Consider the following 27,665-nt stretch of genomic DNA (forward strand, 5'->3'; position numbering starts at 1 on the left):
GCTTAAAATGGAGAAAAGTGAATTTGCTGTGCACTTCTACAGCTCCTTTGCTTTATCTTCAGCTAGAAAGACACTAAAATGAACCGTTTATGCTACACTCAAATAACTCTTAAGTCTTCTGGGATTTAGGCAATTGATTAATTTTTCATATTTAAATAACAATGAGCTGAACCACAAGGGAATATGAACGTACGCCTAATAACCCCCAATGTGAGTAGCTACCGCTAGTCTATCAGGCAGAGGTAACCTCCTACATCCCAGCACTAAAATCTCAGGGGAAAACGATGAAAAAGGCACTCAACTCCACTTCTGTCAAATGACAGCCTTACAGGGAAGTTTCATCATCCAGCAACCACGCTGGCACGCCGTGCTAGCCGGCTGAGGTAAAAAGAAAGCCAAAGCGGCTGACAGAAGGAGGGGAGCGATGAGGAAGCCAGAAATGAGGGCGGTGGGTGCGCTTTAAGATGTTATTAACCTTTAATTAGACGTTAATAGGCGACGCGGGGTGCCGGGTGGGGGGCATGGGGTGTGTTTTCAGTAGGGGCAAAGCTGATGTGGGCCTTTTGTGAGGCGGGAGGGAGGACATGAGGGAAGGAGACTTGGTGCCACCTCCGCCTCCCCTCGCTGCGCCGGGGGGGCCGGCCCAGCCCAGCCCCAGGGAGCGAAGGGCGGGCTCGCAGCGGGGCCTTCAGCCCTTCTCCCTCCGAGAGAAGGACACCGAGCCGCTGAGGGGCCGGCTTCTGCCTCGGAGCGAGCCGCGGGGATCGGGCACCCCGCTCCCGGCTGCCGGAGCCGCTGAGGAAAACCGCGAGGCGCAACGAGCCGGGGCCGCCCGGCGCCATCTTGCGTTACGGCAGCCATGCCCGTGGCGGGCGCCATTTTGCACCCGAGAGCGAGCCGCGAGCAGCCTCCCTCCGTTCCCCCGCATTGGGCGCCGCCATTTTAGGTTACGGCAGCCCCTCCGCCTATCCCTAGAGCCCGGCCTCTCAGGGCGCCGCCATTTTGGGTTACGAACGCGGCTGCGACCCGCAGGGGTCCTCACCCCCCGTCCCCTCCCCCTCCCTTTAGGTGTCCCCGTAAGATGCCGGTGGAGAACCCCCTCTTTTTTCGCCCCGCTCCCAAGATGGCGTCGATGCGGGAGAGCGACACCGGCCTGTGGCTGCACAACAAGCTGGGCTCCACGGACGAGCTATGGGCGCCGCCGAGCATCGCCTCGCTCCTCACGGCCTCCGTCATCGACAACATCCGCCTCTGCTTCCACGGCCTCTCCTCGGCCGTCAAGCTCAAGCTGCTGCTGGGGATGCTGCACCTGCCCCGCCGGGCGGTGGATGAGGTGAGAGCCCCGGGGGGGGCGTGAGGGGAGATAGAGGGGGGGGGGGCGGCAGCGCTTGTACTGCCTCCCCCCTACGCGTCTTTTTCTTCATAAATTTGTGTTAAATGCCTCCTCGAGGGTAGGTGGCCGCGGAGGGGGGCACGGGGGGACTCTCCTCGGTGTTTTTCTGTGGAGAAAAGAGGGGGGAAAGGAGGCCTCAGTGAGGCCTGCAGGGCAGGGGGCTGTGGGGTGAGGAGAAGCGCTCGGGTTTCGCTTGAACAGGGCGGTAGCGCACCTCAGGCGTCGCTGCCCCCCTGTCCCGCAGCCCTGGGCTCCTGGAAGCAATTTTCTGCCCAAAACCTCTCTCTCACCTCTGCACAGGCTGTGTTTTGGGGCAGTTTGTATGCTTCTGGCGCTGCTCTGGAGGAGAGGGCTTTTCTGAGCCTGTTCCAGGGTGAGGGGAAGGAGCAGCGGTGTGCGTTAGGCTTCCTGAACGCCTTCCTTAGCACTGGCAGCTGTGTAGGTGTCCTGAGCTAAACATCTGGGGTTTAGGAAGGACAGCAGCAAGTGCTGAAACTTTGGGGATGGGACATTTAGGGTCTGTGATGAGCAGAGTGTTTTTTTCACCACCTTCTTGCACTCACATAATAGTTGAGGGGAACACTGCTGTTTTTGCTTTTTTACCTTTCTGAGAACAGCTGGTGCTTTTCCTTTTGCTCTCCTACCCCGGCTAATAAGCTGGCTGGCTGAAGCCAGAGCTGGCACTGTAGGTCCAGAAGATCTCTTATTTGCTTGGCCCTGGACCATACTTCATCTGCACCTGGCTTGTTCCTACCAGCAGGCAGCTGCTGGTGTTTGGGGCAACAGCTGAGGAGTAACTGAGGAAGCTTAACGTGAATCAGTCAGGTTTAAGGAATTCCTATCCTACTTGTGCCATCTGTGGTATAGTTTCCCATAACAATTATGGAGATGGTGCACGGTTAATCTGCACCTCAGCTCTGCTTGCACCAGTCTCTCGTGTGGGACACAGCTGCTTAGACTTTACATACATGTGTACTAGACAGGGTGTGGAGAGACTACTTAATTCTGATTATTGCATTTGGTGTACTTCTAAGCTGCAAATGCACAGACATGAAGCGTAAGCAGTAGTTTGTGGCAAGACAGACCCCTACATGTGCTGTATGTTTGTGTGGATCTTTGTAGTGACGTGTAAATGCAGTCACTTTAAAAAAAAAAAAATAAAAAAAAAAAAAATGGAACACTGAGCAAAAAAGTTGTGTGTTTTTTTTTTTTAATATGATATTTATGCTTAGTGCCTGTCCAGAACACAAGCTGTCTTACTTGTACGTGACAGATGCAGTGGTGTTTTGGACAAACAAAATAACCTAGGCCAGGAAGAGAGGGATAGGGAACTCCATAGGCTCACATGAACTGTTGGGTGTGCAAGATTCTTATGAAGTAGTGTGAAAATCCAAGGAGCTTGGAAGAAATAAGTATTGCAGTGTGCAGAAAAAAGCCAACAAATTAGTGGTGGTTTTTAGGCCTAAGAGAAAGGTCCCTATGCTTTGTAAAATTCCTTCATAAATAAGTCAAATGCCAGCTCTCTGAGGGAGCAACATTGAAGCAAACTAAAATAATTTGTTGAAGTGCCCTGTGTGTTCACTGGATGCATAAAAACTGTCTTTAAATTGATTAAAATTAAGGACCAGGTAGCCAGCAACTGCACTTGATTTGTGCTGTAGTTAACCATGGAGATGAAGTGTATCTAAATAAGAACAAGTCAGTTGCCGTTCCTTTTTATAGATAATTACAGTGATTAGTTGTGTTCCAAATATAAAGCTCTTGTTTCTGCTGAAACAAAAGATGCTGTGAGATTTTCCACTTCTTTGTTTGTGAAGTCAATCATAAATTTAATCTTTTCATGGTAAACAGAGCATGCTTGATCAAGATGTAATCAAGTCAATCAAGGGATTTACTGTATCTTCAGCCCTTTACAAAGTACCTGTAATGTTTTAATTATTTGGAGGGAACATGATTCTTTACTGAGAGGAAGAGCTTAAAAAGCCCTCTTTTTAAAAATGAAAAACCAAGGAGGCAGACACATTTAACATTGTTAGTAGCTCTGCTATTATCATTATAGTCTTCCTTCTATAAATGACTTTAAAAAAAATAATAATAATAATAGCTGGTGGAGCCAAGCTGCTGACTGAAGGGGATGTCTTATCAGACACCCGTGTGATGAGTTTGATAACAAGTCTTCATAAAACCTATTTACATAGCTTACTGTCAGTGTTAGGGCTGTTTTAACTGGCATACCTGTAGCTGGCTGTCTGGAAGTGAAATTCTTCATTTGGAAATCATTCCAGTATCTGAAAGTGATTTAACTTGACTATGAAGTTATTTTACTAGTCTCTTTGGGAAGTAATATGCGTGTTTTCCATACCATGTGCCCAGTCTATAGATCGCGTGTGAGGAGCACTGAGCTGGCATTTGGAAACTTAAAATAGTATTAGAAAATGTTACATCAGCTTTGTAAAGCTTTGAGGATCTTGATAGAGGATGCAGGATATACTTCTGGTCATGTTAAATGATACTTCCCTCTCTAGATAACAGATTGAACTTAGTTCTCCTCAAAACCTTTTTTTTTGTTCTCTTTATTATAGCGTTTTAACTGGCACAGAATAGCATGGAAACCATTTGGAGGCAGACATCTGAGTAAAAATTGATGTGGTAATCAAGAGAAGTGTGGCATTACTTGGTTTAGAAGGGATTTAATTGGCTGCTTGTCCTTTCTAAATCTCTGTGAAGGCTGCAGTCTAGACAAGCAAATCTTCAATGAGCTTTCAGGAGAGCTCAGACCTTTGCTGAAGTGTTATGTTTCTTCTCAAATGCAATATCCTGCAGTTTGGTACTATATGTTTTCATTCCCTGCTCTAAATATTGTGTATATATTAGTGACTTAATCCTTGTAATACTCCTGTGGGATAAGTAATAAACCTAAATTTTTATCATGCTGTGAACCTCATTACAGCTTGTTTGTTCCCGCTGACTAATAAGGATAATTGGCTCCCATTTTCATTTTAATAGTTAAGTGTGTTTTGTAGGCAGTTATCAAAAACATCCTTTCCTGCTGTAATTCTATGGGCAGAGTTTGTGAACTCCCAAATCTCCCTGCCTCCCAGCTTTTTTCTGCTAAACTCTTTCTAGATGATTATGCTTGTCTGAAATAATGCCTAATGCTCAGCATAGTGGTGACCAGGGTTTCAGTGGTGATGTTGGCAGCTACTTCTGTTTATTTTGCATATTATATTCCTTTTCGCCCAGTTCACATCCATGACAGCAAGGTTTTTTTGTTTTGTGCCAGAGTTTCATTTATTTGTTCAGGGTTAGACTGATGTTCCAGTCAGGTCTGAAATGAGGAGTGGGTGCTTCTGTGCTCTGTGAAAGCAGCTTGAAAGTAAGGCACTGCCTGCCCTTCTGTGACAGGAGCTGTGCAGAAGAGAGCAAAAAATCTGGTTTTTGCTTGCTTGTATGAACCAGGAGTCCCCTATCCACACAAGTGAGAATTGTGGGGCACTAGTGCAAAGGCATAAGCAGGTGCCTGGCACTCACTTTTCCCTGTTCAGAACAGCCAGGCTGCTATGCAGCTTTCTGTCCCACATTTAAGGTCCATTTTTCTGAGCTGCAATATGTATTTTAATCTAATATTACTCCTGGCCACTATACACTTTGTCGTCATTAAAATAATACATATGCAGGAGTGTGATTTGATCCGTCCTAGTTTTGTAGCACATAAATATTAATGCTGTGCTTCCCATCCAGTGCTTTTAGCTTAATGAAAATGCTCTGTAATTGCACAGGTACTTATTAAATATGACCTGTGGCCCCTGAAAGATTAGAGCTTGATAGGCTTTGTTAGCCAGCTGTTGGTGCAGTTGTTTAAAGGCATAGTCCCGTGTTAATTTAGGCCTAATAGCAAGCAAATTAGTGGGAATGCTTTGCAAGAAGCCTTGCTGGAGCTGTGACTTGGCGCATTTCTAGTAATGTTTCCTCTCTTCACCCATTCCCACAGTGCTGTTCCTATGCTCTTCCTGCACAGCCGTTATTAATCTCCCTTTGTCTCTGTTCCTGGGCTTTTTGCATCCTGCCTGATCCTTTCTTGGTATGTTTCTCCTCACGTCCTATGCCAGCAGGCTGAGAAAAATACTTAAGATCCCTGAGTTTTAGATGAGAGAAGTGCCTGAGCATGTTGCATCTGATCTTGACATTCATGCCTAACAGGACAGTGGTGGAGCCTATCCAGTGTTAAAATCTTACTCAATTACAACTTTGGGATTATGGCTGTGCTGAAAAGTAATGGGGGAGAAAAAAAACATACCTAGGATTCTCTATTGCTAAACTGCATTTCATGCATTCTCAGACAACAAAAGGTTTTGTTTTTTTTTCTGGCTACCAGTTGAACAGCAAATTGGGAATGTGTATTTAAATTGCAGCTTGGAGGCAAACCTGCAGCAAAGCTCAAATCCAGGCTTGTCAAAAGCAAACCTGTGTTGAGGCAAGGTCTCTGGGTCGCTCACAGTGCACGGTGCAGAGTCCTTCACTTGCCTGTGTGTGGCAGGGGCTGTTCTGTTACCATCTGCTGCAAGGCTATGTGATAATGTCACTTGTCCAGTGCTAGGTGAACAAATTCTTCCTGGGCTCCTTCCTCGAAGAAACCAAAATCATGCCAAGCATCAGGTTGTGGTGCAGTAAGTGGCCTGAGCTCGGGCTGTCCCAAGGGCAGTAACTTGGATGTAACTTGCCTGGACAGCAGTGCCATAGGAACGTGTGTCGTACAGGATGGAGCTCTGAATTTTTGGCGTGAGAGTGAGTTCGGTGGAGTAGATACGAAGGCTAAATTAGGAGGGTACAGGAGACATCTTTCTTCCAACTATTGTCTGAGTTTTTAATGGAAAAACTGCATTCTATGCATTTATCTGCGTATCTGTGGTGCCCAGATAAAAGCTGGTGAGCAAGTTAGAAATTAATCACAGCTTCAGCAGCTGTCCTTGCCTGGTTTGAATTTTCAGGTGTTTTGTGTAAAGCAGCCCTGAATCCTTAGGGGACAGATATGAGAATACAGGACTTGGGGTAGTATTCACACCCATGTTCATCTGCTGCAGGGGAAACAACTTGTGACAGGCAGTGTAGGCTTAGAACAGAGACTGACAAATCTGTGTGGAGTTGGGAGGGATTTTTATGTTTACTGAGAAAGAAAAGAGCCATGGAGGACACCCAACGCTAGAGCCTTAGAAGCTGATCCTCTCCCTTGGGCAAGCGTTGGCTAAATTTGCCAGCACGCCGACCAGTGTGAGGCCGTGGTTATGCAGTCACTTAAATCCAAAGCAAATCAATTGTGCTGCTGAAAATGGCAAATGACTGTTGTGGTGTCAACTTTCTGCTCTGCTGTTCTCCCGGTTCTAATGTCTGACTAGTGAGCCACGCCGAGGGCTGATCGAGCTGGAAGCTTTCGGGAGCCACTAGGTTTGCAGCTGGACAAACTGATCTGCATTTTTTGTGTTAAAGGACAAACTGCCCTCTAAAAGAACTTTTTTTTATACCTGACTAAAGTGAGAGGGCACTAACATTGACATTTCCCAGTTCCCTTCACCCACACAATGTTTGTCTATCTCTGACTGCTAAGGTTTAGGGGGGGAATGGAGAGCAAAAATTCAGGTTCATTTCTTAGGGTTACATGAGTACAGTAAACTTACTAGATCTCCTCATAGGAGAGAAGGCCAGCTTGAGATAAAGGGAAATAAATACAGCATTAAGGTGAAGGCATATCTTTTGCTTGTCTCCCTCTGTTCAGAAATAGGTAGGCGTTGTAATGGGCCACAATCAGCTGTGAATAATCGAAATTCAAGTATTTCCTTATACTTGATCATCAGTTCTGTAATGCTGATACCATACACATAGTCTATCTAAACACTTTCAGTGACTTTATTCTGATGTTTGTGGCTTGATAGGTAATGCACTACATCTCGATCATCTTAGTTCTGTGAAGCCAATACTTTTAATGCTTACATAAGCAGTTTTCTGAAGAAAAACAAGTGTTAGGTCTTTATTTCAGAGTTTTAAGCTGAAATTTAATGAATTAAGCAAATTTAATGAATTAAACCAGCTAATTTAAGAAATAGCAATTCACTCCGTAAAATCCCAGCTGCAATCACTAGATTCTATTTCATAATGCTAACATACATGATGATCAGTAATTCAAAAAATTACCATGACTATATATTTCATTAATTTTTACGTTTTCCCCTTTTTCAAGATAGATGCTTTAAAAAGGAAAAAAAAAATTCTCTATAGAAGTTTAGGGTAAATGGAAAATCCGAACTACTCACGGCATTAGAGGGCTGGGTGTGCTTCTGTAATAGTTTTTGTCAGGTATTACAAATGTTATTAGCATGAAACAATTTTTGACCCAAGCTTAACTAAAATTTTGAGGACTTAGCTTACATTTGTGTGATGTAGATACAGCCTGTCTGCTATTTTATTCTGTAGCACAAAGGGGGGTTCATCTGAACTTAGACACCTGTTCTTATTTGTGTTCTAGTTGAATATTGTTATTACTGGTAGTAATCTGTGGGTACGCTGGGTGTGTAAGTGGGCCATAGAATGTACAGGGACAGTGCTGTAAAAATGTGGCCTGTTTCTAGTGAAAATGTTCTGTGCTGAAGGAAGCTTTGAGCTGCTAAAAGCTCAAAGTGCACTTGTTAGATTGACCAAATACAGTATTTACTAAGAAAAATCTTGGTTAATTCTTTGCTTCATTCTGTAATTAACGTATAACTGTGTTGAAGCAGTCTCCCTCTTCCCTTCCCTAGTAGTAAAACATTGTGCATGTTTATACTAGTGTCTTTAAATATATATGTATATAAAATTAACCCAATTACAACCTGTTTAAAACTGCTTCCAATTGGCTGATTTTCTTTTTCTTTTTTTGTTAGATGAAAGGGGCACTGACTGAAATTATCCAGCTCGCTACCTTGGATTCAGACCCCTGGGTCTTAATGGTAGCTGATATTTTAAAATCCTTTCCAGATACTGGCTCCCTTAACCTTGATCTTGAAGAACAGAATCCCAATGTTCAAGATATTTTAGGAGAGCTTAGAGAAAAAGGTAAGTGTCTGTTGTAGAAAGCTACAGAAATATGATACCTTTTTTCAGGAACAGCCTTTCTCTTCACAGGGAGTGAAGCTACCCTACTGTCTTAACAGTGTTGGTATCGGGACAAGCAGTATGTCTTCTCTCATAACTGCCACAGTTCATGACCTGGCATGATACTGGAACTGTGACATTTGAGGAATGGTAACCTCTTAAATTATCTCTTAACAAATCATCAGAACTTGCACTGGGTCCCTTGGTGTTTGTGAAGGGCGACATACAAGTTAATGTTGTTTCGCCAGCGCTGTAGACAGCCTGTATGTGCAGCCAGGTAATACTGAGTTACTGCAGCTTCATAAGCTAAGCTGTTAAACACTGTGCTCTTGTACGTTGTGCTAAGGACAACAATAAGAAAGGTTTCTGCAACACCTTTGTGGGACAGGTGGGGTGTCTCTGCCCCAAGTTTTCATCTAGCCAACAAATGATAAGTGCTGAGGGAAGGACTGGTCGGAAGGAGCATTAAGTTGCAGTCTGACTAGCTGTGGATGGTCCAGTAGCTGGTAATACTGGCCCAGGCGCTTGCACAGTTTCTGCTTCAAACAACATTGTAAATGCTGGCGCAAAGCCACTCCTGCTTCAGTGGGTTTGATTTGAAAAAGCCCTTAGGCATCAATGATCAGAAATGGGCTTGGAGTTATTATTGGAATATCACAATACTGGAATGCCTTGGAGGTGGAAGCATCTTTTTTTTTCCACTATAAACAAATGATCATTTGTCTGTTCACATTCTTGGTTTTGACTTCTGTTCAGTAGTTTTCAAAAACTACACAGAAAGGAAAAATCTGGGAATTCCATCATTATTTTTTTGCTCTAACAATGGTAGCTCACTTACAATTGCTATCATTTGTCTAGGCAATTAACATGAGAGCACTTATGAACCTAATGTTAAAAGAAAAAAACACCTTATTAACTGGCTATATATTGTTTTAATTAGAGCTAAATTACTCTTGGTGTTTAATTGAGTAATCTAAAACTTAAAACACCTGTAGAGTCAAGCAGTAGAATGTTTGGTAATTAGCTATCAGATGTTTATACCCATGTGTACTGTGTTAACTCTTTATGCAGTAAGTGAATGTGAAACATCAGCTATGTTGCCGTTGGAATGCCAATACTTAAACAAAAATGCCTTGACAACACTAGCTGGGCCACTTACTCCCCCAGTGAAACACTTCCAGCTGAAAAGGAAACCTAAAAGTGCCACTCTCCGAGCTGAACTCTTGCAGAAGTGTAAGTAGTGTTACAGCTAGTTTATAACACTGAGTAACAAGTTAAATCATAAAAGGAAAATTCATTGTTAGCTTTATTCTTCAGTAAAGGTATATATGGCAATATTTTCTGTTATAAGAGCTTTTTTCCCCCCCATGCACACACCCTTGATAAACAGGCATGTGTGGGGGAGCAGGTGCAAGTCATTCTAGCCATGATTATATTAAAATGTTACTCTTGATTGGAATGCTCTTCAGACTTAAAAGGGATACAAAAAGCTGTATCTTTTTAAAGCACAGATATATTCTCCTATATTTAAGTCAGTTGTGAGGACTTGTGAGGGATAGCTTTGGTTAAAGCTCCTGAAATGAAACTGGTATGACAGTTTTATTTTGCCATATGTTTCTGCAACAGGGAGCAAGAGCTGCTCTGCTAATTAATGCTTTCTTTTGCTCAGTATGTTTTTATGTATGGGTGAAAGCCAACAGGGTTTTCACTAACAAAAGACAACGTATGTATGCATGTAGGTAATGGTAGCTGATCTGAGTGATCTTAGTTTATTTCACCTGCTGCTGTATTGCTGCAGTTTGATTCCTGCTTGCTTGTGGCTTGAGTAGTTGTTGTTTTTTATATAAAAAAAAAAAAGCTACAAATCTTATGTTGTAAGAAATTTTCTATAATTATTTACATCTTTATTGAATTAATTGTATGTTCTCATTTATTTTCAGGTTAGACCATCTTGTCAGTTGTGCAGTCATATTGACTGCATTTTGCCAAATACTGTGTAACTTACATAAATGCCCCCTTTAGTTAAAACACGTTTCTTCTTGATATTCCCACCCTTTAATATATTAGTTAATATTTTATGAGAAGCCAAGAATTGTATTTGTCCAGCACAGATTTTGTAGTAACTGAAGTTTTGGGTTTTGTTTTCTTTTTGTAGCAACAGAAACTGCACAACAGCTCAAGAAGACTGCAGGAGTGCCTTTTCATGCCAAAGGCAGGGGACTGGTCAAAAAGATTGATACAACAAGTACGGCTCACTTGTATCACTTCCCTGAAAGAAAATCTGATAAAATAACACTTGCTGAAGAGTAAAAATACAGTCTGTTTTCTACAAAAACTTATAGAGAAGTAAAACACTTATCTCCTTCCTTTCTTTACAGCAGTTTAATTTTTTTAACAAGTTTTCTCAAAAAGAACAAGAGTTGCTATCTAAAAAAAACCACTGGAATATCTGTCATGCTTATTTAAAACATGTGCAGATAGATCATGCTTATAGACTTCAGTAAGAACTTGATTTGCATCATTCCAGGAATAACTCCTGACTAAGCCGTGTTCTTCCAAAAGGGAGCAGAGTGAGTGGATCACAGTAATCTGCTATGGTCTCTGAAATACTGTGAAGTAGATTGAGACTAGCTTGTATTCATACAATCCCACATAGATAAAGGGAGGGGAAAATACTCTTAACTGTAGAGCATGGAATAACTTGTGATTACTCCCAAGGAGGCTAGCTTAAATGTAAGAGATAAGAAAACTGCAGGTAAATCTCAGTCAAACAGATCCAAGCAAGGGCAAGGAACATTCAGTTAAGAGCCAACAAATCATTGTGATATTCTTGTTTTCTGAGCGTTAAGTAACACGGTATTTTAGTGGAACACTGCTTACTGCAGCTAAGCATGCACAATGCCTTCTAATTAACATACATGAAAAAGATGTATAATAATCAATGCGAAACTGAAGAAAGTTTTAACTGTTCACTGAGTTCCTAACTGCCCCATTTTTTTCTATAAGTTTGAGAGCGAGAAGAGGGTTTGAAATTAGTAACACTCTAAATCACTGCACAGCTAGATTTTTTTTTTTCTGGCCACCAGTATGTTGCTGAGGTATAAAACTTGAATAATTTCTCATTGTGGCATCTAGAAACAACAAGGCACCTTCTTGATGCATTTTAATGTATTTGATTTGAGCACCAAAGTGTTTAGCCACATTTGTACTTCCTGCACAGATGCAAGAAGTGCAGCTGAAATTGGAACTAAAAATTGTACCAGTGTAGAAACTGACCATTAGTTCTATGACACTTTCTATTTTAACTGTTATTTCAGGCATTGAATATTAAATAAAGTGGTCTTTTGGCCTTTAAAGCCAGGTGGCCTCTAGAAATACCAGTTATGGGACCAGCTGGGGTTTCCAGTGCAACTCCTGACTCCAACAGGACCACCCAAAAACACAATTATGTTTGAGAGCATTGTCCAAGTGGTTCTGGAACTCCAGCAGGCTTGGTGCTGTGATTGCTTCCTTGAGGAGCCTGTTCCAGTGCTGCATTTATGCATTTATATTCAGAGGTGCAAAGTGTAGTTACTTCTGTGGGAGAACCAAGCATTAACATATGAATTGGATCAATGCCACTTCTAATAAGAGTGGTGATTTGGAGCACTCTGGAAGAAGCCAGGGTGGTTACCCTGCAGCTTATTTAACTCCCCAGGTGTGGCTCCTATGACTGTGCTGTCTTGCACAGTAACTGTGCGGCGTTGATGGTCAGCCTCCATGTTCTGCATTGGAGTGGTGGCACCCTTGATGGGGGAGTATCAGTGTCCCCTTCAGCTGCAATGTGCTGCTGGAGTTCTCCTGCCTTCTTAGGTGTAAGGGTAGGCAATTAAGTTCTGTGGTTAATAGAGGTAGGAAGGTTGGTCATCATGCAAAAACTGGCTTTGGACCAAAACAGCTAGTATTCAACCAAGGCATTATGAACCTTGGTTCTTTCATGATGTTCTGTACATCTTAACATCTACAAATGGATCTGATTCTCACAGAACCACCTAGGTTGGAAGAGACATCCAAGATCACCTAGTCCAAACTCTGGCTTGACACTAACAAGTCTTCTACTAAACCATATCACTGAGCTCTACACCTAAATGTCTTTTAAAGACCTCCAGGGATGGTGACTCAACCACTTCCCTGGGCAGCCCGTGCCTAACAACCCTGTTGGTAAAGAATTTTTTCCAAATATCCAACCTAAACCTCCCCTGGTGCAACTTCAGCCTGTTCCCCTCGTCCTGTCACCAGGCATGTAAGAATACCTTGCTACAGCTTCCTTTAAGGTATCTGTAGAGAGCGATAAGGTCACCCCTGAGCCTCCAGGCTGAACAATCCCAGCTCCCTCAGGGACTTCTTATAAGACTTCTTCTCCAGACCCCTCACCAGCTTCATTGTCCTTCTCTGGAAATGTTCAAGCACCTTCATGTCCCATGTTCTGACCACTTTAGTGCCAATACAGCCTGTGCTATGTTGAGACTGCTTAGTAAATGTAAATGGTAAGCTCAATGGAAAGAGAGAAGCTTGCAGGAGCACTTGTTACAGGAATTTTAACCACCTCTGGCGAAAATATTTGATTAGCTACAGTCTTACCAAGTATCTAGATCTTAATAGTCAAAGACTGGCTTTGGCAATAGTCAGACTCAGAACATCGATGCCTAATACTTTTTTGTGTGTTTGAATTTTGTTCTTTGTAGATAAGGAAAGTATAAATGTATGTTTGGAAAGTGTATTTTGATAGCAGTGAGCCTATTTGATTTACTTCATTTAGAATGTGAAGAAAAACATTCAAGGCATGTAACTGTAATAAAAATTACTTATTAAGCTTTGGGATTGTGAGCATTAGCCTAGGGAGTGACTCTTACTCCTTGTTTGAAGGGTAAAGCCCAATCTGACCTTTGAAAAACATTTAGCAGAGAGTTCCACATTAGCAGCTTTTGAAGTTAAGGGGGTGGAGGGCTATTAAGAAGGGAAAAAAGCTGAAGAACTCTTTATTATTGTTCTATGTAACTAATGAAGCAAGTATTTCAATTGCTGCCTTTTTTGATCTTCCTTAAGCACCACTCAAAGGAATACCAAAACAAGCTCCCTTCAGGAGTACTTCAGCACCTAGTGTATTTAGCCCTTCTGGAAACAGGACTCCCATTCCTCCTTCACGAACACCTCTGCGCAAAGAAAGAGGAGTAAAGGTAGGTGAACTCTTCCTCAGTCGCTTGCATTCCACTCAGATCTCCTCCCAGTTTGGAAGTGAGTTTGTAATGCTATTTTAAATCAAGTATCGGTACGCTAAAGAAAAAAAAAATAAGGATAATGTTTAGATACAAATTGACAAAAACTTAATAACTTACTGTTACTCTGCACTTTTCAGCTTTTAGATATTTCTGAGCTAGATATGGTCGGTGCTGGCCGTGAAGCAAAGAGAAGAAGAAAGACATTAGGTTGGTATAGAACACTGCTAATGTACTTAGAAATCACATCTAGGTTTATAGTGCTATTTTATTCTTGATTTGTTAAAACTCATTTTTAGGTAAGCTTCCAAGAAAAAAGGGCAACAAAGATCCTGAAGGGAGGAATTCCACTTTTTTTCCCCCCAGTGCCACTAATCATAATGCGATGTGCCTTGTTAAAAACCTGTGCTTTAAACAACAAAGATGGGTGTGAGACTAGCTTCAGGTCTGAAATTGCGCTCAGATTTTGATATATTTATTTCTACTGGTTGCACAGCCATGGAAAGAAATTCAGAGTAATCTTGGAAAAAATCTCTATTTCCAAAATTGTGGATAGGATTTTAAGAATTGAATATCTCATATACTACTCTTACTCAAGTGATAGTGCATTAAGTATCAGGAAGATAGGGTAGCCAACTTTTCTTCCCCCCAGAACAACCTTGTATTTGTTTCCAGAAACATCTAAAATCTCAGAATAAAATCATAACTGCAATTAAAAAAATATATATATAGTTTTTACTATCAGAAAATTAGCTAGTTCAGCCAAATTGCTTAGCTACTCTTATCTTGATGTGTGTTTACGTTGTGGTTCTTTCCACTATTGTTTTTTTTAAATTGTGTATGAAGTTCATGTTCATTGCTGTAACCTTTCAGCATGTACCTCTTAAGAATGGTTTAGCAGAATCTGAAAAAAATTGGTTTTATATTCTTGTTTAAAACTAAATCTAATTCACTATTTAAGAAAACTTTCTTGAACTGACTTCTGTTTCTATGTAATAGATACAGAAGTTGTGGAAAAGCAAGCCAAAGAAGAAACAGTAGTAGAAAATGCTACTCCAGACTATGCTGCTGGCCTTGTGTCTACACAGGTAAAGAAAAAACATCAAAAAAACCTACCCCAAAACCAAATAGCAGTGTAAAGATGAGGAAACCATGGTGCACGTTATTCTAAAACACTAATGGTATTTTTCTAAGCTGTTGAAGGATACCTCAATATTAAAAACAAAATATTTACATAATTATTTCAAAATTCTACTCCACTGTCTTCAAAAACGATTTAAACCAGGATCAAGGTGAAGCTTTTGATTTTTCTTGTTGCTCTTTTAAGTTTGTGGTAGAGTATGGCTCTTACGTAACTGAGGATTGCTGCCTCTTGTCAGACATCCCAGATTCAGGGAACTTTCCAATACCTGGTAAGGTAGAGTCATGTTGGGAGCACCTGGAAGTTTTCCTCTGCATCCTTTGACCCCAGTGGAATGGTGTGCACAGACACAGCGAGGAGTACTTGTCATTGGGCCATGCCTAGGAGGGATAACTGAATACCTATAGCTAAGTAAGAAAAAAGCCTTAAAAAGCTTAGGGCTCCTGGATTGAGGAAGAGAACTTATATGCTAGCACTATTCAGTGGTTCTCTTCTCAATTTTCTTTGTGACATTGTGAAAATGCTGCTTACTTCAGAAGGCAGCTTCTTCTGAGGTCTCCAGATTCCAGATCAATCTGTAACTAGATTCATTAGGTTCTATTAAAAGGAAGGAGAAGTACAGCAGAATTTGTCTGTCCTAAGTACCCGTGGCTTATAACCTCTTCCTAAAACCCACAGAATTCAGAGATGGCCACTCCTTTGCTTAACAGTACTTTTTTTCTCTACTGTCTGCCTTTTCAGTAGATTAACTTTTTTTTTTGGGGGGGAAGCGAATGTTAAAATGTGATAGTCAGTGGTGTGGGTCTTTTAATCCTTTCTGGTAGGATGCATTAGGAAGACTGGTGCAGCTTTACTTTTCTTTAATTGTATCTCAGGACATAGCTTTTGTGAGACTGTGAAAATGTTTAGATAGTATCCATACAGCTTTTTCAGATACCTGTTCTCCATGTCCATAACTAAGAAACCGGGCAGAGGACCTTAAGGCAGCTGGAGGTCACTCATTGCTGTGCAGCCTGAGCTGTGGTGGCTGCAAGCACTCCCTGGTTTGCAAGTACAGACTCCATTGACAGCACTGTTTGAGGGCTTCTGTCCATAGAGAGTAGGGTCAGTTGGTGCTAAATATTAGTAAGAATCAGTGTCAGTGTACAGAACTGAATACCTGTGAGTCTTTTAAATCTTAGTTTTACTTCAGAAAAAATAAAACATACAAGATAGGTTGTTAATTTTAGCATCTCTGACTCCAGCAGCTCAACTCTGCAAAAGTACATATTCCATCGCAATAGTACCTTTTTCTGGCTCAGCTGTGTTTTTGAAAGCAACTTTGATCTGAATTATGAGAGAAAAAAGCTGCTTTTCTTCCTCCTAAGGTAATTCTAATGTACAGAGTTCATATAGGGAGTTAGGGCAAGTATGACATTTGAACCTTAAGAGAGGAGTCCGTAATTAAGTTCCCATAATGAATATTCTAGCAGTGCTAATTCTGAAGCTGTATTTAAAATAGAAAAGCTGCACATAAGTACCTGCATTATGGCCATAACACTTTTCTGTTTTACAGAAACTTGGCTCATTGAACAATGAGCCAGCACTACCTTCTACAAGTTATTTACCTGCTACTCCCAGTGTGGTGCCATCTTCCTCATATATCCCAAGCTCTGAAACACAGCCAGGTAAAAGATACTTTTTTTTTTTTTTGCTATTGGAACTTAATACTTCTAACTCTATATAGTTTTACTGTCTAACTTCTCACAAACATGCTGTCCCTCAACTCTGACCTTCATAGTCTAAAAATCCACTGCAGGACCCAGCCTTTAGGTTAAATGACATGTCTGTACTTAACCAAATAAAGAAAATGCATGTTCTTTTTATGTCTTAAAATGACTGCTTTGCTTACTTGACTTAATTTACTGGTTATTTTTTCTTTTCCTATAGTGGGAAATATAATTTTTTCTTTCCCAAAGAAATACCAGTAATGTACACAAAGATAGAGTATATAGTCAATATAGACGCAACCATATGCATGCTATTTGCAAGATGGATAGCTGCTTTCAAGAGTTGCGTGTTCCTAGAAGCAGATATACATGTATGTTTGCTTTCACATAGGCTTTTCCTTTATCCTTCTACTTTGTCTGGTAGCTAATACTTGAGCTCCCTCATACTTGGAGAAGGGCTACGTTTCTTTCAATGTTGGAAAACTGTCAGCATTAAAAAAAAAAAAAAAAAGCAAAACTCTTGTACAATACTTTGTTTCTCCATCTTGTATTTTTACACACTTTCCTTTACTTTTCCTTCCCTGCTGGATGTAAAGTCTTAAAGGAACATATCAGTTTGCAGTAACAGATATGAATCCCAGTCATGCATTACCTGAGTTTGTAGCTACAGAGAATCGATGTTGCAGTCTAATGCACTATTTTAACAAGTGCTTGTTGATATCTGGTGCTGTAACATTTGCCTTTATGTGAGCTGTGGTGTGTTGGTCACAATAGGAAAAAGTCTATGCAAAAACTGATCGTTTAACTTGGCTCTGAAACAGTTGAGAATCTCTCTGAAGGTCCATGCAAATCTCCCTGGCAGAAAATTGGCATCTCTGGAAGGAGCGCAGCCAAAAGCGCATCAGTGTTGTCAGCAGTTAGTATTATTTTCCAGAGCGTTGGCAATGTATTCAACAGCAGAAGAAGCCTAGTTTAAAATTCTTTGTTCCTTGTTTTTTTTTTTTCTAACTTTATTTTCTTCTGGAGCGTGGGGTATCTAGCTTTCCATATGGGCATGGAATATGAAACTCTTTTCTTAATGAGAGACACAAGATTCTTGGAGTTGGTTTCATATGATCTGAGGTTGCATAATTGACATATGTTACTTTATGCAAGTCAATTATTCTGACATGAGAGGAAGCCTATAATAAAACTTAAGAGATTTGTACAAAACTAGTAGGCAGCTAATTGTTACAATGTTTGTACAAGTACCCAGTGTCCTGTTCCACTTCTTACTGGGTAAGAGCTATATTTCTAAGACAGATGCTATATCTGTGCCTAGATGAATAAATGGTAGACCCCTCAAAAATATCTAAAATTCGATCTAAGTTATCAGCTGAGCTGTGATCTGTATTTGCATTTTAGTCTGTTGTGAATGTGGTAAAAATTGGTTAGCTTAAACCTCGTGAGAGTCATGGAAAGTACTAAAGTAGCCGTGTCTATGTCAGAAAGCTGCAAAAAAAAAAATTGTCCAGAGCATGCGTTGAGTATCAGCTGCCTGCTGGACAGTGCAGTAACCTGTGAAATCACAGTGACTTGATCGTATAACTTACCTTCAGCTGCAGTCAGGTTTGGAATAGTAACTCCCCTGGATGGTTAAGTATAGGTGAATAAATGAACTTTGAGGAAAAAAAATCAGAATTAGGACTCCTCAATATTGAGGGGCTTGGGCCTTCTTAGCAGTTAGTGTTTAAGTGAATTATTTTGGAGACTGCATTTAATTCTCTGATCAGTTGAAGTATTTATGTATTTTCAGTATTTGTTACTGGCTGAGACTAAATTACCACTTTCTTTGGAAGCTACATTAGGTTAAAAAAATAAATAAATTTGTCTTTGGCTTTTACATAACAGTACAGCAATAATCTTGCTAGGGTCAGCATACAGTTGTTGTAGCAATATAAGTTAAAAGTAGATCAGTTTAATAACTGATATCCATTAAACACAAATGTTGGTACTATACAGAGTAATTCATACTGGAAAGCTACTCACTGTTGTCTAATTATTGAAGACAAATGAGTGGAGGGAACATCAGCTCTTCAATTTTTCAGATGGGTATTAGGCAGCATATTGAGTCATGGTGCTAAAGTGAAAAAATTGGAATTTTTAGATCTCTTTATAAAGTCCACTGGTGTTGCTGATACCAGTTTGTGGATTATAACTTTTTTTTGTTATCCTGCTTGTTCTTCACAGCTGGCTCTGCACGAGAGGCCTTGCAGACTAACAGGCAGACCGAAGAGCCTGCAGCTCCAAATGCTACCACAACTCTTCCTGCGCAATTCAAACAAAGAACACCCATGTACAATAGTAACTCTAATCCTCCTGCAACTACACCTACCTCACCCCTAACACCTACCACACCTCCTGCCATTTCCCCTGCAGCACAAGCACCACAAGTGGCCCCTCAAACTCAGCAACAGCCACCACCGAAAAAAAGCCTCTCTCTTACAGTAAGTAAAAAAACAAAAGCCATTCTTAACTGCTGCTTTTGATGTAGATCAGAATATGCAAATTGTTATTGTTGGTCTTAGGGATATGTTGACAGTTCGTGGCCTTAGGTTCATGAAGTGATTGAAGCTGCTTATCTGCAACCAAAGATAATGAAAATATTTTTGTGGCTTCATTAACATGTTAATCACAGCTTTAGTTGTGCAGTGTCAATGTTACAGATGCCTTTATTTACAGCTGCTTATTATGTGACACAATATTTTGTTCCTTTTCACTAAGAATTTTGGGAGAAAGGCATATTTCCAGCAGAGCTGTTGCATGGCCACTAGTATATGTTAAGCTGCTAAAAGGGATCATGTTGCAGTGTTAGGAGAGAAGGTCCCAGCAGAATAAAGGCAAAAGCCTTGATGTATTTTCCCACCACCCCACTGCACATCTTCTGAAGCCTGAGAGCAAGAAGGAAACTAAACAGCAATTACTTACGTGCTGCAGCTTCTTATTGCTGGTATGTTTGTATATTATGAGTGTGCTTCAAGTTAAGCAGGTAATCAATTCAAGATGCAACTGCTTTGAAGCTTTCACTAAGTGTGCCTTTAAGCCTAGCTTGCAGGACCTGCACTTTAAGAAGCTGCGTGACTTTTTTTAAAGTAAAGCAGTGCTACTGAAAAAATTCTTTGAAATTACAGCAAGGCTGTTTGGACTGTAGAAGAAACATTTAAAAAAAATAACCTGAGGTCATAATACAGAATGGATAGTGTAAACATCAAGACTCTTAACACTTGTTTCTGTAACTATTTAAAGAATCTTCTTTTCTCAGTTTGTCTCAGAATTCAGTTGTAGCTGCAAGTGCTAGGAGTAAGCATTAAAGAGAGCAAGGTTTGAGGTTAAGGATTTTGTCTATTTTATGCCTACATACAAATATTTACTTTATTCTTTTTCTTGTCTTTTTGCCAAAAAGGCACTGTATTAATACAGTGTTTTCCCCACTGGAATTCATATTTATTGTATCTGTTACAGAGGGAGCAAATGTATGCTGCACAGGAAATGTTCAAGACTGCAAACAAAGTTACAAGGCCAGAGAAGGCTCTTATACTTGGATTCATGGCAGGATCCAGAGGCATGTATTGAGACTAAATTGCTTTGCTTTTTAACACTCCAATCTGAAATAGAGCGTAACATTTCTGAATGTACGTATGTGAGTGCAAGAGTCTTGCTTTAGCATACTGTGTATGTGCTAGACGCTGTTTCACTCTGAACTGTATTTTTAAGTTCTGGCTACCTGGAAACAGGTCTCTGGGCCTTTGGTCCAATAAGAATTGAACTGTCCCAGCAGCCACTAAACACAGAACATAGAACAGAACACATGCGGTATCAGTGCTCAAGAGTTGAGGAGAAATAAGCCAGCCAGTCAGAACAATGAACACTGTGTCCTAGTCTTCTGACTGGTGGATGAACCTTCTTTCATGGCAACTCAAGGTAACAGTTGCATTGTAAGAACCTCTTCGTGAGCTCCAGAGGGTTAGAAATGTAGCAGCTGTTGTCTCAGACACTCTGAGTAGCTACAGGTGCTATGAATCACGGATCAGCTGTCTTGTACTATACTGGCCTTGATGCACGAAGGCTGTTTTACCCAGCAGACTACTAACTGTAAGATGAGAATGGGTGTAAGAATCCTTAAGTGAACTCTCATCTGCACTAGCTCTGGTTTCTAATCTGGTATTTGATGCCTCTTATCACTGGAGTGCTGGAGCCTAAATGTGGCTCGTGCATTTGGATTAATGTAGTTATTAATGTGTTATTCAAGATGGCCAGGATAGAGTTACTGTGGTAATCACTGGGCTTAAAGAAAGTTTTAGATATTCTGCATTCATGAGGGTGCTCTTAGTGCTAGATGCTGCTTCAGAATGCAGTGGCAGGATGTACTTTGATACATGCAGCGATCTTTTTGTAATGCAAGGTAGAATATTACTTTTGAAAGTGTGCACCTGTTACCTGTTTATGTGAAATACATAAGTATATAATAATAGGAGATCCTACAGTAGTGGTGTCAACACCTTTTGAAATTTGAATAAATATCTGTCAAGTGTGATATTCTTGAGTTCCTGAGTGCCAGTTCCCAATAGCTTGACATTTACCATTCAATACTCGTGCTGAAATGGAAAATCTTACGGGTGAGTGATTTCAGTGAAGTTATTTGGGCCTCCACAAATGCTGAAAACTGATGAGCTTTTTAGCTGTGAAATGTATCCCAAAGAGAACAACTTTGGTAGTTCAGGTTTACCAAATCCTATCTAAATATAAGCTTCCCTTATAGTTCTTAAGGCAGACAGACATGATATTGGCATGCTTCTGCCCCCCCTGCTCTGACCCCCTGTTGCTGTTTTCTAGTTTGTTCTTCTAGTTACTTTAGCCTTGGTTGCTCATCTTCTGAGGTTTGTTTTTGTTGTACTTAAAATACAGTCTGTGATGTATGCAACGTAAAAAGTCTGTGTGGCTACATACCGTGGTGTCATTACTTGCTATTAGGTTTGTGTTTGGATTTTTCTGGCATGAGAATTTAAATCTCCATCAGGTGCTCTTTTTCATGTTGCTGCAATGTATAACTTGTTTCTATTCTTGTTTTCACAGAGAATCCTTGCCAAGAGCAAGGTGACATCATTCAAATCAAACTCAGCGAGCATACAGAAGATTTACCAAAGGCAGATGGCACTGGCAGCACCACTATGTTGGTTGATACAGTCTTTGAAATGAACTATGCTACTGGTGAATGGACCAGATTCAAGAAGTACAAACCTATAACTAATGTTTCCTAAGAGATGCAGCAGCAGCAGACTGGACCAAATCAAGCTTAGAGTCAACCAGCTCATAAAGTATGTTAACTGTACAAAATGGCATTCATGTGTACATTTCTTATTACCCTCCAGCATAGAAGTTGTGGCTCTGTGACCTAACTGGGCTCAGTGAATGCAGAAGAAGATGATGTCAAACTTTTTTTTTTTTTTAATACGGTAAAAGGAAAGGTGATCTTAGGGGGCAAGTGGTTGGTGGCTTTTTGTTTTGTTTTCCTACAGTTTGAGATGCTGGAGGAGGAGATCACAGCTGAAAGGTGACAGGTGGGAGCAGTTTACTTCTGAGTACCACAAGAGAAGACCTACTGCACAGTCATTCACGGTTTACCATTTAAACAAGGGCACAGATCTTTATTGTAAAAAAGTATTTTCTCTGGCTACGTGGGTTCCATTGTAAGAACAGACACTTAAAGCACCACAGGCCAATGCTTGGTTGTTTTGTAATTCGGCTGCAGTATAACTAAATATTGCGAATGTCTAGTGGCTGATGGTACCCCCTGTCTGTCTGTTTAGCCTCTTTATGCTTGGGTCATAGGATGGGATTGAGCAGCTTTAACTTGCTATATTGTCAGTGTCCATGCCCAGCACGACTTAATCTATATTTGGCATTATTTGAGATCCAGAGAAACTGAGTATCACAACTTTTCTGGGGAAAAAAAATAGTAAACCTAGGCAGAAAAATGAAAAGTAGCCGTGGGTTGTTGCTGTGTGGGAGTGATAGTTCTTTGCCATGGAAGTCTGAGGGTAGAAGTTGATCTGTGGCTCTTGCATGGCAAGCCCTCTGAACAGCCTGGGAGCAAACAAAACTAGTACATCTCAAGACTGATTGCAGCTGCTTTTTTTAAATGCCCCTCCAAGTGATTGACATGAATAAGATGGTTAGCAAAACAAAACTTGTCTTGAGGCAGTGTTAATTAATGTATGTTTGTTTGGTTAAACAGTCATAAGTTGCTTGATTACCAAGCCCTGATCCAAAAAGCTTTGAATGAGTATAGCTGTGGTTCTTACCAGTGCAGTTATCACTATAATCACTAATGTGGCTACAAATATACCGGCGTATAAATGTGCCTTATACTTGTCCCCTTCTAGTAGAAGCACATTTTTATCTTTGACTGTTTTCACACCACTGGTTTAACCTGACTTTGTGTAATTATAGCTTGCATTTATTGAGAGGGTTTGTGTACATAGTTCAAGGTTCATTGTTTGGAGACTTGTTTTCATTCTTTGATGGAGACTTGGATTAAATGCCTCGTTTCTCAGTACTTGTATGTGGAGCTGTGCTTAGTTGGGAATGGTGCTTAGAAGGAAAACATACAACGAGTAGCCTAATGGCTTTCTAATGCTGAGGGGGTACCTTGGGCTGACTTAGAGGTTTCTGTTAAAGTGGAACTCTTAGGACAAAATGAGGCTTTTCTCTTTTCTGAAAAGAAAGCAGACCAAATCCCATAAGTACTTGTATACTAACAAAGATGTTTAGGTGATTGTTTAGAATATTTTATATTGGGGAATTTTTATTGCATTCTTATTTTTAGTTTTTCAACCTGTTATCCAACTGAATGTGGAAAGCATAAGTAACAAGAGAATCTGTATTCTACGGCGTTTTAAGATGTGACCAAAATTATAGATTTCTTAACTATATTTGAGCAAATACACAAAATGTTCTAGCTCCTGTAGTGGGCAAGTTATTTGATGGTACCTGCTACCATTATGGAGTGTTGTGCATGTTTTAGGGTGAAAGTTAGGTTCCACATATAACTGTCACAAGGGGGGCTCTCCACATTATTAGCCCATTTCAAAAGCAGTGTAGATTGTGATTCTGATTGTTTTTTTTCTTTAAGCAGCTAGAAAGCAGCCTGACAGGTGCGGATGAGTAGTGGGTTTTAGTTTTTAGGATGAGTTCAGTATAAATGCGTTTTCATGGCTATAACTTATTTTATGTTACACAGTAAGGGCTAGGAATAGAATATAAAAAGATTCATCTTTTAAAAGAAAGGTTTCAAGGGAAGTGACATTCCTTTTCTTGTCTGCATTCAGATTTTTAAAGTTTTTTTTTGTGATGACCAGTTTCCTGTAAAGTAAATATGTATGATACTTCTGTCTTAACTGTTCCTGCTTGCTAGAGAAGCTGCAAGTACCAAATACAATTAAAAAAAAAAAAGACTTTTAGAAAATTGGCTGGCTTGAGGGGCATGTACTGTTGTTATAAATTGCTGTTTCAAGACTCTGCAGTTTGGTAGTGACAAAGTGCTGCTGTGTGATGACTCCTTTGGCTTACTTGAGATTAATGGAGGTACCTCACTAACTTTCAGTCCGCACAAGTCTGCGTTTCAGACCTGTGGCGTTGGGATGGGGAGAGCTGTCCCTCTCCTCTTCCAGAAGTCCTTCTAGGATGCACTTGAGTCATCCGAGTGCGGTAGTGCGTTGGAAGCCTACCATGCTGCTGCCTAATCTTTGCTGCATAACGAAGTTGGTCTCCAGGCCTGTTTGTTTGAAGTCAGTCACGCAATAAATGGGAATTTTAAGTAGAAACACAGTATTTTTAATTCTGTTAGGTCATTAGGATGAAGATGACACTGCAAAATAACTTATTTTTTAAAGTGACTTTATGACCTTCAACACCATAGCATTATTTCAACTTTGATCTGTGAATCTAGAAAGGTTTTTTTAAATGCTTAAAGAAAGGGAAGCTTTTGCAATGTTCTTAAAATGATACGGTAAGAAGTAACTACATGGAGCTCTTTGGTTCAGAGAATGAAATCAGTGAACCTGTGGCCTGAAAGTAGCGTGCCAGACAACTCAGAAAGGGCAACATCAACACTTAAATTCCAGTATAATGGAGTTGTTGCATACAGAATAAAATCTGGCCCTGGAACTTGATATTTTTTGTCTTAAATATTCAGTCATTTAATTGTTAGCTGGGTTCTGTACAGTGAAGCTCAATGTGTGCTGCAAGACTAAATAAAAACATCTGTTGCCTCTAGAATGATTTGCTGATGTACCAACGAATTGACCAGAGAAGTAGTTCAGAGTCTTCTTAGAGCTGTTTGTGTCCTTTCCCTCATCCCAAGCATGAAGCTTTAGGAAATAGGAAGCCCAACCTTTAAGTGTTGCGGGACCGCAGCAAGGCAGGATATCCCAGCTTCTCTTGTCCTTGCATGTAAAGAAGCACCTACCTGTCCAATGTGCAAGTCAGGGCACAAGGAGTGGAAATATGGCTTATAGCAATGGAAGTGGCTTGTGTTTATTTCCTGTCCAAATTTTTAGTTCTTAAAGGGGGATGGGGAAAAGAACACATCTGCATACACAGGCTTCTTTAAGAACTTGCCCTACAGCGAAGTCCGGGTTTCTTTAGGCTCCATTTTTCTTTCATGAGTGCCATGAGGACCAGAAAGAGTGAAATTGTTTTAATGAAGGCGAGCCCAAGGAGGATGCTGAGCAAGAGTCCTGATTACAGATTCCTTCTTCCTTCTAGACAGAACACTTTTCCTGCTCTAGTTCTCTGTAGTTATCTCCATACAAAGCTGTCCAGACTTAGTATGGTTAACACTCTAGTGTTGGGCCAGTATTCTGTGGGTTAACTTGATTTCTCTGTGGGTTAACTTGTTTCCTCACTGGTAGCTTTGCCACTTAACCTTTCAGTTAAATACCATAGGATACTGGATGCAATGGAGAGGAGCCTTTGGTAGTTGCTTGACACCTTTGTGTGAAATTGTAATTTGACTAAGTCATGTCAAAGTGCAGATTGCTTGTCTAGTTGCAAGGAGTGTGAGACTTTGACATTATACAATTGAAGAGTGAATCATATTTTCATAGTATGATCTGACTGGAAAAAAAAAGACTAAAAAATGTTGAGCCAGAGCCCTCTGGGAATCTGGTGCCTTTAACGAGAAATGTCATTTTGTGAATTGTTACATCTATCGCATAGCCCGTATGTTTTCTATTGTTTTTTTTGTACAGTTGTAAATTCAAAATATTCTGTCTTTGGGTACGTATTTTCAGTGTAATACAGTATGTATAATAAAAATTTAGATTTTCTAAGGAAATGGACTGATTACTCTTTTAATTAACTTCTGCTTATTATGCTGACAGTTGAGCTAATGAGTACCACTAGCCTGAGACCAAATAAATGACATGATGATTATGTGCATCCATTTTAGATTTGTCACATGAAAATGTCAACTTTGAAATGCATCTACAGAGGCAAAGTTGACATCTGCTAGCTTAGCTGGTTGGGATATTTGTGAGTAGGAGGTGTGATCAAAATACCTGCTCTTGCTTTTTGGGTGGATTCAGTGAAAGCTGATTAACCTTGGGCAATGTGCCCCCGCAGTGTGGGTGTGCATCTACTTGAGCACCCAACCACAGCCTAGACTCGGTGGTCCAAGGAAGAAGAAACGCTATGCGTGGATGGCCTGCACGGTAAGAAAGCGTGGAATAAACCCTATTTGCTGAATGCCTTTTGTCTGATTTATGGCAGTGACTGCTTCTCTCAATTTTAGCGTGCTGTGGAAGATTTTTGTGGATTTTGTTGCTTTTTCTTCCAGAAACTGTTCATGCTCACAGATGCCATTTCTGTGGTCTATTTTATTCCATGATACAGCATGAGGACTCTATCTTTCAGTATTGAGTTATAAGGACATGTGTGGCTGGCCTTGTTCCAGCTTTATGAATGGCCTTGTGACATGGCTCTGCTACACTTGCCTGCGCTTGCACAGTGCCAGGCATAGTCTGAGGTTTTTCTCTCCTGTGTCACACCGACCTTATCGAATAGCTGGCAAGGAAGTTCTGTTCCAGGTCAACTGCTCTGTTAAAACTCTTGTGACAAAGCTTTGAGAGTAGGTTGAGGTGCACATTCTGCCTATTTCATAGGGCATTTGCTTTGTGAAGGATTTCTTGGCACCCAAAAGAGTGACTCACTAATCCATTTTGCGTGAGTAAAGATGTGCCAGGTTGCCTTGTCTTCCTGAGAATGGCCTATTCAGAATGAGACCCATCTATTTTAAGTCATCTGTGTCACTAGACATTTTGGAAAGCATAGCTGGCTTAGCCAAGTAGTTGGCTTTTTTAAAACGTCTAGGATTCCGTTCTAATGCCAAGTCTCGTGATTTTAAGACCTGGACTAATGACTCAGATACTGTCCTAAAGCTGTCCGGTATTCCTGACAGCTTCTGATTGAGCTCTGACATGTTTTATATTCTCCTCTCACATTTCCATGCACTCAGGTGTGCATGTACATGTCCTGAGAGCAGGAAAGGAAAAATAAGACAAGAAACAAAACTTGTGATGCTTCCAAAGCAGAAGAGGTAACTTTTCAGAACCTGCTGTGTTTCAGGATACCTACATCATACCAGACCTGGGAAGATTCCTCCAACTGCCTTTAAGAGCTTGGTTTCTGAGTAGTGCTCACTATTTGCTTCTTCCTGGTATTTATTTGTGCTGTTCTTCGTGGAGGAGACAGGTGATGGACATGCCCTAGGAGTTATTGCAGGAGACATCTGACATCTTCATGTTGAATGTTCAGGGGTTTGAATCCCCATGGGACATACAGAAACACGGGCAATGTGCCGGAGAGTCTTCAGTTGCTGTTGAGTGATCGATCCTTCCTGACATGGTAATGCCATTGGTGTCTCAGCTGTATCTGATCCTTGAGAGCTGCTTGGAAATCGTTTCAGATAACTGCACTTTCTCCCTTTTTACTGCGAGACTTCCATT

The 27,665-nt window shown here is 40.7% G+C and overlaps 1 protein-coding gene across 3 annotated transcripts; it reads left to right on the forward strand.

The window, feature by feature from the left end:
• Window positions 1-248: 248 nt before the first annotated feature.
• NELFA (negative elongation factor complex member A) lies at window positions 249-25,990 on the forward strand. 3 transcript variants are annotated; one of them, XM_082759290.1, is made up of 12 exons: window positions 249-448; window positions 1,069-1,333; window positions 8,305-8,476; window positions 9,587-9,748; window positions 10,671-10,760; window positions 13,601-13,731; window positions 13,911-13,980; window positions 14,770-14,858; window positions 16,467-16,578; window positions 18,850-19,106; window positions 20,122-20,221; window positions 21,733-25,990. In XM_082759290.1, exons 2-12 carry the CDS (start codon window positions 1,082-1,084, stop codon window positions 21,915-21,917), a joined length of 1,620 nt encoding a protein of 539 aa, XP_082615416.1. In that variant the 5' UTR covers window positions 249-448; window positions 1,069-1,081; the 3' UTR covers window positions 21,918-25,990. The 3 variants fall into 3 exon arrangements, with proteins under 3 accessions (XP_082615416.1, XP_082615417.1, XP_082615415.1); XM_082759291.1 differs by having other exon boundaries at window positions 1,124-1,333; XM_082759289.1 differs by lacking the exon at window positions 249-448 and having other exon boundaries at window positions 730-1,333.
• The last annotated feature ends 1,675 nt before the right edge of the window (window positions 25,991-27,665 follow it).

The sequence above is a fragment of the Aythya marila genome, assembly GCF_965140915.1.
Source record: "Aythya marila genome assembly, chromosome: 4".
Taxonomy (NCBI): domain Eukaryota; kingdom Metazoa; phylum Chordata; class Aves; order Anseriformes; family Anatidae; genus Aythya; species Aythya marila.

Coding starts and splice junctions, on each gene's coding strand:
- NELFA (XM_082759290.1), top strand. CDS start 1,082: ATGCCGGTGGAGAACCCCCTCTTTTTTCGCCCCGCTCCCAAGATGGCG. Junction 8,477..9,586: donor AGGAGAGCTTAGAGAAAAAG/GTAAGTGTCTGT, acceptor CTCTTTATGCAG/TAAGTGAATGTGAAACATCA. Junction 16,579..18,849: donor AAGCTCTGAAACACAGCCAG/GTAAAAGATACT, acceptor TGTTCTTCACAG/CTGGCTCTGCACGAGAGGCC.